Source organism: Daktulosphaira vitifoliae, unplaced genomic scaffold, assembly GCF_025091365.1.
Source record: "Daktulosphaira vitifoliae isolate Bord-2020 unplaced genomic scaffold, ASM2509136v1 Scaffold_4, whole genome shotgun sequence".
Lineage (NCBI taxonomy): Eukaryota > Metazoa > Arthropoda > Insecta > Hemiptera > Phylloxeridae > Daktulosphaira > Daktulosphaira vitifoliae.
Window position 1 is genome coordinate 10,384,320 of NW_026099575.1, and position 13,161 is coordinate 10,397,480.

Genomic DNA, 13,161 nt, shown 5'->3' on the forward strand with positions numbered 1-13,161 from the left:
TTTTTTTTTTTTTTTTTTTATTAGCTTTCAATACAGAAGTATTATTATAGCTAAACGATTAAGATAAAACTATACAAATTGTTTTATATTAAAATGCACTTTTTTTAAGTTTTTGTTAATTAAGATCCCCCTACGAATATAGAACATTAGCATGTAACTATTTAAAACTTAATTTTTCTTTTTCTTGTTATTTTAGTAATCTTACTGAATAAAAAATACTTTTTAAACTAATTGACATGACTTTTTTTGAATTATATAAACAAATGTCTTAAAATAATTTTTTTTTCTTTTCTCTCATATTATTTAATAACCTAAATGACCAGTAAATGTACCATTATTGGATAGCTTATTTTTGTGCTATTTGTAATCTTAACATGATAACTTTTTGTAAAAAGAAATCTGTACACATTTTTTTTTCTTATATATATATATGTATATATATAATAAAAATGACATGCATCTACTTCATTAGGTCATTGATCAAGTTTAAACAATTATTAAATTACATTATACTTGAAACAACATTAAGCTTTGGTTTATTTTTGAAATAATTTTTACAGACGTTCTGGTATAGATCATTTATATGAATTATTTATTTTGTATACCAAATTAGTACTTCCACGAGCTATCAATATTTTTTATTGTTAATTATTCTTATTATTTTTGATTTCGAGTTACTATTAGTTTATAAATGTAATTACATCAGTTTAACAAAAAATATATACCGCTTACGTTAAATGTTTTTATGTCCTTTGCACATTGTACTGACATATTTGTTTAATACCAACTCAATTCTGTTCTATCATTAAATTAAGCGTGTACTTACTAAGCGTCGAGTTTATTTTCTTAAGTGTTGGACAGATTTTCCACAAACCAATGCGAAATGCGACAGCTGTATACATATCGGTTCCGGGTACTTTATATGGTTCCCTTGTGGTTACCCACGATCCAGTCACAAATCCGATGAATAGAATTGCCAATGACGCCAAGCTAAACACAATACTAGCTCGAGACACGTTATCCGGCTCTTTGCTGACCGCGCACATTGTCACCCTGCAACTCGGACGATATTTCAACACGTCGTCACGCGTCAAAAACAGTTTCCAGAATACTCGCCATTAATTATATCATTAACACCTGCAATATACAACTTTAAATTATTTATTCCTTATTAACTTCTCCGCTTATGTTGTAATTTCTGTTAAAAGTTATCTAACAACTATATTTTTAATTATAAAGGACAAAAATATGCTCTTCTGTTATGTAACTTTGAAGTCTGACCAACGGAGATGTTTTCTTTTACATCAAGATTTTTCATGAAAGCACTAAACTTAGTGTACGTTATGATTTTTTCAAGCATAATTATAGAAGATAATGTCACGGTCGTATAAGATCCAATTATAAACATCTAATTCTATTTTTAAGATGTACATAACTATTCATAAATATTTGAAAAAAACTTTTATATTTTAATATAAATGAGAGGTATCCTATAAGGATTAGCTACAAAGTTAAAACCTTTAGTTTTATAAATGAGTAATTATGTCTCAAGATAAGTAAATTTCCTAACATACTTCAAATATTAAGTAAATATAAAACAAATTTGACTACTGTTTTATTATACCAGAAAATATTTTTACTGAAAAAATAAGTAAGATGAATGTAATTTAATAAATCATTTTTGGTACCAAATACTTCATATATTTCATTATCAAACAAAAATCTAATTCAGCAGAACATTTTATTCGATGATAGTAATTTTTTTGATTTCAACTTCTAAATTATGAAATGTTGAATACTAAAAATTCCTTAAGATATTGTCCAATACCTAACCATATAAACCTGATGAATTTTAACCCGATAATTGCGTCCTGAAGCATAACGCCATTTCAATTGAACTTAATAAACTATCTTAGCTTTTAAAATTATTAATACTATTTTACCTTATACATAATGTGTGTTAATACTTAAAATTTACTATCATATTTTATTCGTTTAACTGAAAAACATAAAAATGATTAAATTTCGGCCAATAAGAATATTATTTATTTACAAAAGTCAACATTTCAACGAAAAAATTGTTAAATTAGTTTACAATTCTACGTAAAGTCTATTACTTTCTCTTTGAACAACCCGAGGCAGCGCACTTCTATGAAATAACTAGTCAAGAAAAAGCAGACATAACTTATTTATAACCATATACTGTAGCTATAAAACGTTTGGAAGTTGCGTACAAACCCTCAACGGAAAACAAAATACACATTTGATTAAGGTACCTCAACCACTGTAATAATCGTTTCCCATTAATGTGGTTATCCGGTCATATCTACGTCGTTATGCATGTTGACATAAACAACAAGAACACTGTTCACGCGTTATGAGTGAGAAAAGCTCGTCTTCGCCAACAAAGGCAGTACCTAAAATTACAGCCGGATAACTTTAGTAATAGTATGCAAAGTGACAGTAAGGCCAAGGTACGTTTCCGGAGGAAGGGCAAAAGCTACTACTAGTGCAAAAGCGCACTTAAATTATATTTATTGTTTTACCCAAATTCATTATGGTTGAGTCGATTGCATACGCCGCAAACACATTTACACTCAACATGCATAATAATTATTTTAGTTGTTTGTATATGTTTTACTACTCACACCATAAAATACATATCCTGAAATTACACCGTACTAACTAAACTTAACATTGTACATAGTGATTACAGTAGAACTCCAATTATCCGAACTCCGATCATCCGAATCGCCGATTATCCGAATCACTTTCAGAAAAAATCAGAAAAAAATTTGTCCAAAGTCCGCGGCGTCAGTGTAGGCACAACACGTGGTAAGAGTTCCCACTCCAGTTCCGGCGCATTGCAGTCACCTGTCATTGTTTATTTTGATTAGTCAGTGAATGGGTCCCGGTCCCCATTAATTCGGATAATTGGAGTTCTACTGTATTTAATTATGACTCACACAAAATCTTGAAAAATATAAAACATAATATATTTTTATATGGGTGGCCCAGCACTCACATCGATTTATTATTATCGTATAAATACCAAGTTTGTAAATATAATAGACTTTATACTTAGTATAATATAAATCTTGACTTGTGATAAATAAATTCTAATTTTAGTTAGAATAAGTAGTTTTATCTCTTTAGAGATAAAACTAATTATTAAGTAATAGGTATTGTTCGAGTTTTTATTTGAATTAAAGCCGGTCATTAGAACGTCAACAATTTTTATGGATTTCAAATATGGAAAAATCCATACACAAAATATTTAGTGTGAAAAGATTGTGTTTACTTCTGTCCTTTTTTATAAAATAACCAGCGTTTGATACCGTAGCATAAATACAAAAAAAAAAATCGATTTTTAACAAAATTTAAAATGTTAAAAAAAATTAACTACAAAACATTAATGAAAAATTTTTTCACCAAATTTTTCTTAAAATTTAATCTATAAAATGGCTNCTACAAAACATTAATGAAAAATTTTTTCACCAAATTTTTCTTAAAATTTAATCTATAAAATGGCTATTTTTAATTTTTTTAAACATTTCTCGTAAATTTTAAAATTATAGTTTTTTTATTTAATTATAAAAATTATATTTATTACATTATTATTATAGCCCTTAAGTAAATAAAATATTAAAAAAAAAATTAGCAAAAAATATTAACTGAATCAGAAATTATTTAAGTTGTTAGTGAGTGCTGGGAAACCCTCTATATCAGGGACGTCATTTCAGTTTTCTTTTTTTGGTGTGCGAGATTTCAAGTAGACCATTATGAAATTTCATCAGGCCATATAAAAATAGATATACCTACTTAAATAAATTATTCTTCTTTTAATTTTTTCATACATTATAAATCACAATCAACCATAAGTAGTAAATATAAATTATAATAATACTTACTACTTTAATATTACATTATATAACGTGGCGTCGGGGTCGTAGCAATCTTTGAATTTTATATTTATCAGTTAACTACTGTTATCAATTATTTCTGTTAACTGCGCGGCAAAAAAGTCGTGATAAAAAAGATAGAACAGTGAGGGGGTTATGGCATAATTGGGACAAGTATAGATGATATCTCATAGTGATTGAAATCACTATTATAAGAAACGCTTCGATGCAAATCTGTAGATAGTGTTTAATTTTAAGAAATTGGTGGATTATTCTTAAAGCAAAATTAACTCCTATTTTTTGTTCTACTTCGACTGCCATTTGTACATAGAAAATAGTTCGTTGGTACAAATTTTTTTGAACTTCTAGTACATAGAATTAGCTTTATTAGCTTCGATGCGAAGCTGAGAAGGTATTAATTTTACTATGATGTGTTTTTTTAATATATATTTTAAAAACGCAAATTTTCAAAAGTTAAGTTGAAAAAGTTCTACTTTTTATACAAATTTTTAAGTTTTTAAAAATTTAAAAAGGCTTTTTGTATAAATTTATATTAATTTAAGTTATACATTATAGAAATATTCATGTAAATTTTATATATATTGACTGACTTATACTATAGCAAACCCTTATAAGGTATCTTATAACAAACAAACAAAAAATAGCATTTTTTGAACTACGGCAATCGTTTGCATGCAGAAGATAAAGTGACAGTAAACATTTTTTTTTAATTTTTAGTACGTATCATAACCTTGAATTTGGCATATGTTTTAAGGACGCAGTATTTCCAGAACATTTTTAAAACTTAAGTTGAAATAAATACTATTTTGAATTCCTTCTTCTGGGTAGGTAAAGGGTTAGATTTTCAAAAATATTTGATCAAATAAAAGAAAATTACTTAAGGTTTTAATATAAAAAATAATTATTTTGATTTGTTCATTTTTGAATAAGTTATGTCAATTTTAGAGAAATAAATGTTGAAATTTACAGATTATAAAAATTATAATTTTCGAGGGATTTCCACCATTTACGAAAAACAAGGAAAATGTCTTTTAGTAACAGACACAAAAAAATATTAACACATCATCGTAAAATTAATACCTTCTTAGCTTTGCATCGAAGATAAAACTGTTACGAACATCAATATTAATATCGTGTGTCCGGTATAAATATAAATAGTAGTGATGGGAAATATCGAAAAGTAACTATCTAACTATTCAATAGTGATTCAAAAAATATTCGAAAATGCCCATTACTAATAAATAGTCCAGTATGATATATTAATTGTTTACTCAATTAATTGTTACCAGAATATTTGTTTATTGGCCCATGTAATCATGATAATACAATGTTTTTGAAATTTGAATTAATGTATAAAAAATTGGTGCATTATTTTGCAGGCCAATTAAGGCTGTTTTTAAAGTAAGGGGTGCGGTTGTATTGTCCGAACCCTCCCCAAATGACGCCCCTGCTCTATATATTATCAATATATATTTAACATAATATTAACTATTCTTAAGTTAATTGTACTACGTTTTATAATTATTAAAGAAATTTGGTCCTATCCACAATTCTAAAAACTTTAGTTTTTTAAATAGAAACATATATTTTTAACCTAAAAACTAGAAAATTATCTATCTAAGTCTGGTTAATAACAAATTTTGAATTAGTACTAGTACTTACTAGTTATTGCATTTTAATATAAAAACTAGAGGTGACGTACGGATTAGTTAATTTTTTTTATCTTAGTAACGTAATTATAAACAAAATGTTGGGATTGCAACAGTATACGTTTGAGACTCCTACAATTTTTTGCCGTCCTTCAAATTTTAAAATAATAATTCAATGATTAATTTTTGCTAATTATTGTACGATTTCATAAGAAAAATATTATATAGTTATTTAATAATGCGCTGTGTGTCCTGTTGATCATCATTAAAAAAAAAATCATTAATTGAGAACTACTAAAAAAATGAGGAGAAGTATACTGTTTCTGATTATATTTACGTTTTATTATCGACGCGATATCAACAGGCTACAGTAAGTCCAAGTAAATATTTGGACATCGTTTAGAAAAAATAATTTGCCTGTCGAATCCCATCGTTTTACAGACCTTTAAAAATGTTATAATGAGTCGTTCAAACATTTTTCTAATGATTTGACTATACTTAGAAGTCTAAAGACGATAGCAATTTAAGAGGCAAATTACTTTTTCTAGACAACGTTCGAATGACTACTTGACTCACTGCATAGCCTTGACTTTCTATTATTACTGTTATGTATTACGAAGTACTTATGTTATTCAGAACCGGCACATAATCACCTTGTATTGTTAACAGTTTATGTTAAATTAAAGACTACATCATTTTTTAAATTATGGTAATTACTATTCATCATGGATAAATTTTTTATTATAGTGTTTTATACTGAAATATGTTGATACTTTAAATTTAAAAATTTGTTCAATAATAGAATTGTATTTGTTTATTTTGAATACTTATAGTAATTGTTTATTATTTTAATTAATAAAATTCCGTATCTCATAAAAATTAAATATTATGAAAGAGCAAACTTAAAAAAATTTAATTAGTTTTTTAATAGTTTTAAATTTATATGCCTTAAAAATTTTTATATTCATTTATAGTTTCTCATATTTTTATTGCATTTCATATTGTTAAACAATGTTTTTAGGTACTTGTTAATTTTTTGTAGAATTTTGAAATGAGGAGAGCACGTAGATAATAATATTTTGGTCACTTGGCAAATATTTTGGGGTTATTTTTATAAGTATTAAAACTCGGAAATGGTTAAAGGAAAGTCAGGAACGCTAGTAGTATTTCCCTCCCAAGAAAATTAAAATTTTTCCAACTCCTAAAATTTGACTCACATTACGCCGTTGTTTATCTATAAGCATTAATGCACTTCCTATCATAATATTAAAATACTAATTAATATCTACTGGTTCAAAAGTTGTCTATAATGGTCTATAGAACATTTTCTATTTTTTAAATTGTTAAACATAATGTTTCTATTTAAAAAACTAAAGTTAATTAAACTTCATGAGATAGAGAGAATGATAGGAACATATTGTTTTCTGAAAATTATAGAACATAGGATACTATTATATTCTAAAAAGAAAAAATTATATTTTGTTTTATGTTTTCATAGATATTGCGCGATTCATAGTTAAACAATCACTGAATATTTTCATTTCGGTAAAACAATATGAAAAAATTTAGTAACGAATATACAATTCATGTTTTAACAATAATGGTTTAAAGTTCTTTGATTATCATATTAATAAAATATTTTACTTTGTAAAGTGTATAAAGTAAAGTAAGTGTATAATGTTACAATGTTATACTTCTTTAAAATCTTTAAGATTTTAAAATTAAACAATTATATAATTGATAAGTATTACAAAACAGCAATAATAATTTACAATAAATTTATTTAATTTAACGTCAGTTTGAATTTATCACAAAATCCACACATTTCGTATTATTAAAAGCATGGTTATTATTAAATTACTACTAAAGTATTTATCGATATTAAAATTTTAAACCGTTTTTGAAGTAAAAAATCAAGAAAAAAGTAAATTTGTAATAGCACGATGTTATTTTTGTAAAAAATCATGACAATCATCTACTTAAATTTTTGTTTTCAATTATATATATTATACATTATATATAATTGTTAATTAGTATTATCATATAAAGTGGAAGATATTTAAACTCCCCTTTTACAACAAATTATATTTTAATGTTAAAAGTTAAATATTTTTTGATAGGATTTTCGTAACTTTTAATGTGCATTATATTATATATTATTTATTGCAGTATATTTAAAGGAAAGAGCTACCTTTTTCAAAAAGATATTCTAATTACCAGTAGCTTATAATAAAATATTATTTGAATTTCATAACTGAAATTATAATTAGCTAACAGGCGTCAGAATAATCGAACTTTTGTTTTTTTTTCTAATAAAATAAAATTTTGTTACACATTTGCAAAAGAGTTAACAAAGTCTGTAACTACATTATAATTTCTCTGTAAAAATTACAATACTAAATTTTTAATATGTCAATAAAAAATCACAAAATTTGAATTCAGGATATAAGTAAAAAAAAACGGTAGCACAGTGGGGTCGAGGCACAGTATAGACGTGGCATAGATGAGATAAGTATAGATGATATCTGACAGTGATTAAAATCACTATCATAAGAAACGCTTCGATGCAAATCTGTAGATAGTGTTTCCTTTAGAGAAATTGGTGAAATATTTTAAAAGCAACATGAACTCTTATTTCTTTAATTATATCCTGATTAGTAGTTCTTTGATTTTAAAATATAATATATGAATAAATACTAATTATAGTTTTTAAATTTAGTATGAAATTGTGAGGCCAGCTATGATGTATGGTTAATAGTGTTGGGCGGTTGATAAGAAAGTAGAGCAGAGAATAAGTGTAGCAGAGATGAGAATGCTTAGTTGGATGAGTGGAGTGACTAGAGAAGATAGGATAAGGAACGAGCATATAAGAGGAAGTATAGGTGTTGCGTCAATCGTGGATAAGATGACAGAAAATAGACTTAGATTGTTTAGTCATGGTATGAGGAAAGAAGAATCGAAAGCTGTAAGAACAGTTATAGAAATGAATGTTGAAGGAAGAAGAGATAGAGGAAGACCAAAAAAGAGATGGAGGGATGCTATTGAATGCGATTTGAGGACAGCTGATGTGAGCGTAGAAGATGTGGGAGATCGTGTCAAGTGGAATCTTAGGATAAGGGTGCCCGACCCCAAGTAGTTGGGATTAAGGCAAAGAAAAAGAAAAATATTACCAGATATTCCGGTGGCAATTGACATAATATGATTGTTATTTCGGAATGTACAATTTAGCGTTTAGTTGGGTTTAAATAATATAGCGTCAAATCAATTACCTACTCTATCGGTTGTATCTCAATATACACTACACTTTAATGATACAATAAATAAATAAACTCACACATACACACATATGCATTTATAACATTGTGTCTAATGTAAGTATAACATGATAAAAAGTAACCGTAAAATGAAAAAAATGGAATATAAATTTTATTACTCATATTAAATGTAATGTAACTCGAAAAATATTTGTTTAAATGAAAAAATATAAGATTATATTTTTATTTATAATTGTCTTTTAAACAACTTTTGTGCGAAACTTTTTTTTGTAAGTTAAATATTTTTTTTTGAGAAAATTAAGAAAGCTCATATTTTTGAACTTTTGCGAGGATTTAAAAAAAAAGCTCAATTCCAATCTTGAGGACTATTAGTATGTCATTATACATATTTTAATTCAACTTTTAAAAAAACAAAATTTTTTCCGCAATTTTTCCTTTGTTGACTGGCCTAGATGTCAATTTTAAACTTGTAATTGAGCTAAAAGTTATGGTAATATATTCAATTTATTTTACTATAAACTTTCATAAATCTTTATCAAAAATTTTTCATCAACTTTAAAGAACCAAAAAAATAGGTTAAAATTGAAAATTTGGACTGATTATTTTTAACATATTAAAAATCAAATCAGTAATAATTTGAAAACAAATTTTTTTTTCTTTTAATTATTATTTTATATATATAATTAGTAATAATATAAAAAATTAGAAGTGATAGAAATAGTCTACTTGCAGATTTGAAAACAACGCGAAAAGTTGATTTAGAAAAGTATATTTTTGCTTCTGATGAAAGTTCCTTGTAGTCCAGTGCATTTTTTTATAGTAACAAACAGTTTTTATTGAAAATTATTGTATCAAGCCCTTTAAATTTTTATACACGTAAAAGTAAAGCAAAATATAACTTCTTTATTATTTTTATAATTTCTCCGTTTAAATTACAATATTAAATATCAATTTCATACTAAATTTAATAATTATAATTAGTATATATTCAAATATTATATTTTAAAATCAAAGAACTACTAATCATGATATAATTAAAGAAATAAGAGTTGATGTTGCTTTTGGAATAATCCACCAATTGCCTAATTAAAACAAAAAAAAAAAAAGTTTGTTGGGAATTTTTTCTGCTATTCTGCAAAATTACTCCTTCGTTGACTAGAATGAATCATTAAATAGAAAATTTTATGAGAATTAAAACAATGTTATTTTTAAGATTAATATGCAGTCAGAAAGTTTTATAATTATTATTTATTGTAAATTTATCAGAAAAACTCATTATTTTTTGCATTTTTATCGTAATAGAACACTTAAATAGAAATCATAGTAATCATTTCTAAGTAATTTTTGATATTTAAAAAGATTCTACTATTGAAATATCCAGAACTGAATTAATTTTAATGATTTACTTTAACTAAAAAAAAAAAAGTTAATATTTTGAATCCCTCTTGTGGGCAGGTAAAGGGTTAGATTTATAAAAAAAACCAAATGATAGATAAAGACATGCATCTAAATAAAAAAAAATATACTGATTTGGTCATTTTTGATAAAGTTATAACAATTAACAAAGTTATAAGTTTTATACACTGGACTACAAGGAACTTCCATCAGAAACAAAAATATACTATTCTAAATCAACTTTTCGCGATGTTTTAAAATGTGCAATTAGACTTTTTCTATAACTTCTAAGTTTTAATATTATTAAAAAATAGTTTTTACATATAAAAAAAAATAATTAAGAACAAAAAAAATTGTTTTAAATTAATACTGATTTGATATAATATTTAATATTAATTTGATTATTAATAAGTTAAAAATAAGGAAAATGACATATTTAACCAATTTTGTTAATCGTTTAAAGTTGATTGTTGTAAATGTTTATAAAAAAAAAAAAAAATTTATTTTACCATAACTTTTAGCTCAATTGGTAAGTTTGACATTGACATAATTAAATAGAAAATTTTATGACAATTAAAAAAATTGTATCGTTAAGATCAATATGCAGTCAGAAAGTTTTATAATTACTATTTATTGTAAATTTATCAGAAAAGCTCAATATTTTTTTGCATTTTTATGGTAATAGATAACTTAAATAGAAGTAATAGTAATAATTTCCTAGGAACTTTTGTTGTTTGTTGAAAAGATTCTATAATTGAAATATTGAGAACTTAATTAATTTTAATGATTTACTTTAACTAAATGTACCAATCAAAACAAAGTTGTTAAAAAGATTTACTCAATTGAGTTTATTATAAAATTTGATTATATTTGTAAAAATCAATTGTTAATTCAGGAGAAAAAACAATCATTTTTTTTAGAAATGATTTATATAGCAACACGTTAGAAAAAAATTTGAATATTATAGTCTAATAGTAGCACACACAAACAGAGTAATAAAATTATTAAATTACAAAGTAAAATGATTTAATTTTGTAGTTGAAACCTATCATATCAAACTTCATTCGTTAATAAATATTTTGAAAACATTAGAAATTAATGATTTTAATTGTCTTTATGGAGACGATGTAATAACTAACTGTTTAATTGATAAATTAGAATTTTTTTTTCAATTTTTGAGAGTAATATCTTCAACTAGATACGAATTGTAGTAATTTGACGTATTGTTGAAAAAAGTAGGTCAAGTTAGAGCAGAGAAAATAAATGATAGTCACAAAAAAATATCTTCTCGGCTTTGCATCGAAGCGAAAACTTAAAATATAGTAAAATAATTTTAATACGAATAAGAAATTTCTTCTTGCAAGGGGCGACTAAAGTGATGGGATCCTTGATCTTTATTGAAGTTATTGAATCTAAATGTGATAAAAATCAAACGAGTTAAAATTTATACTAACTTAAAAAGAATTAAGAAAAAATGCAAAAAATTCATTGCCATATGCGGGTTGGAACCTCGTACCCCAAGCGTGTAAAACATAAATTTTACCAACTCGGCAACCGTACGTTGCTTCCGGCGGTTGAAAAATTGGCTATTTAAGCTAGTTCAAATTTCAAAGTTATTTTTCTCGACTTAAAAGAAACAAACATATTTAAATAAGTTTAACTATCTATACTATATCAATTTTAATTTATATAATATTTATGAAAATCTGTACTCCCCTTGTCAGGTATTTTAAAATAAAATAAAATACAAAACCCAGAATTTTAACACAAAAATAGCATATTTTTGCATACGGTAGTCATTTTTACCATGAAGACAAATCCAGAGGTCAAATTTTTTTTTTTCACATTAAAGTATATTACATAAGCTTTAATTTAAGATATATTTAAAAGTGTCAGTATTTCCGGAATACTTTCAAAAATTAAATTGAAAATATCGTAGTAACAATACGCATGTTTAAAGTTTTGACCCCCCTTGTTAAAGGGGTATGATCCGATTTACAAAAAAAGCGTGCCAGATGAAAGGGGTATATAAATATTTATTATAAAAAAATAATAATATTGATCCATACATTTTTCCAAAAGTTATATAAAATATAAATTAAATAATATAACATATAAAATCGAGATTTTTTTCACGGAAATCGTACGTTTTTCTTTAACTTTGATGTCCGTTTTCACCACGAAGACAAGTCCAGAGGTCAAATTTTTTTTTTTCAAATTAAAGTATATTACATAAGCTTTAATTTAAGATATATATAAAAGTGTCAGTCTTTCCGGAACATTTTCAAAAGTTAAGTTGAAAAAGTTCTACTTTCTATACGCATTTTAAAAGGTTTGCACCCCCCCTGTATAAAGGGAAATGGTCCGATTTTAAAAAAAAGTATGTCGAATGAAAGAAGTATATATAAAGTATTTATCATTAAAGAATAAAGTTGATTCATGCATTTTTTAAAAAGTTATAGCAACATAATGTTAAAAAATGTAAAATATAATATCAAGAATTTTTTCACAAAAATAGCATATTTTTGCATACGGTAGTCATTTTCACCATGAAGACAAGTCCAGAGGTCAAATTTTTTTTTTTCAAATTAAAGTATATTACATTAGCTTTAATTTAAGGTATATATAAAATTGTCAGTCTTTCCGGAACATTTTCAAAAGTTAAGTTGAAAAAGTTAATTTTTTGTAAAAAAGTTACCATTTTGAAACCCCATCCTTTGGGCTGTTAAAGGGTCAAATGTTCACAAAAATATATAAAATGATAGGTAATTATCTAAGGTATCTATAAAAAAAAAAATTATATTGATTCGGTCATTTTTAAAAAAGTTATGGCAATTTTAAGTAAAAAAAATTGAAAAAATATCGAAAATTAGCGATTTTTAAATTTGTAATTTTTTGGGGGATTTCCCCCGTTTACGG

The 13,161-nt window shown here is 25.2% G+C and overlaps 1 protein-coding gene across 11 annotated transcripts in view; it reads right to left on the reverse strand.

The window, feature by feature from the left end:
* LOC126905573 (uncharacterized) overlaps positions 1-13,161 on the reverse strand; it is a 76,265-nt gene that overhangs the window by 42,848 nt on the left and 20,256 nt on the right. For 6 of the 11 annotated variants that reach the window (XR_007704039.1, XM_050685410.1, XM_050685403.1 and 3 more), the window contains exon 2: positions 827-1,137. Coding sequence is in view for 10 of the 11 variants with exons in the window: in XM_050685410.1 (XP_050541367.1) it covers positions 827-1,046 (220 nt within the window). In the remaining variant the exon portion in view is untranslated. Of the gene's footprint in view, positions 1-826; positions 1,138-1,943; positions 2,253-2,276; positions 2,417-3,911; positions 3,983-13,161 lie in introns of those variants that run through there. The other 5 variants (XM_050685402.1, XM_050685407.1, XM_050685408.1 and 2 more) reach the window with 5 other exon arrangements.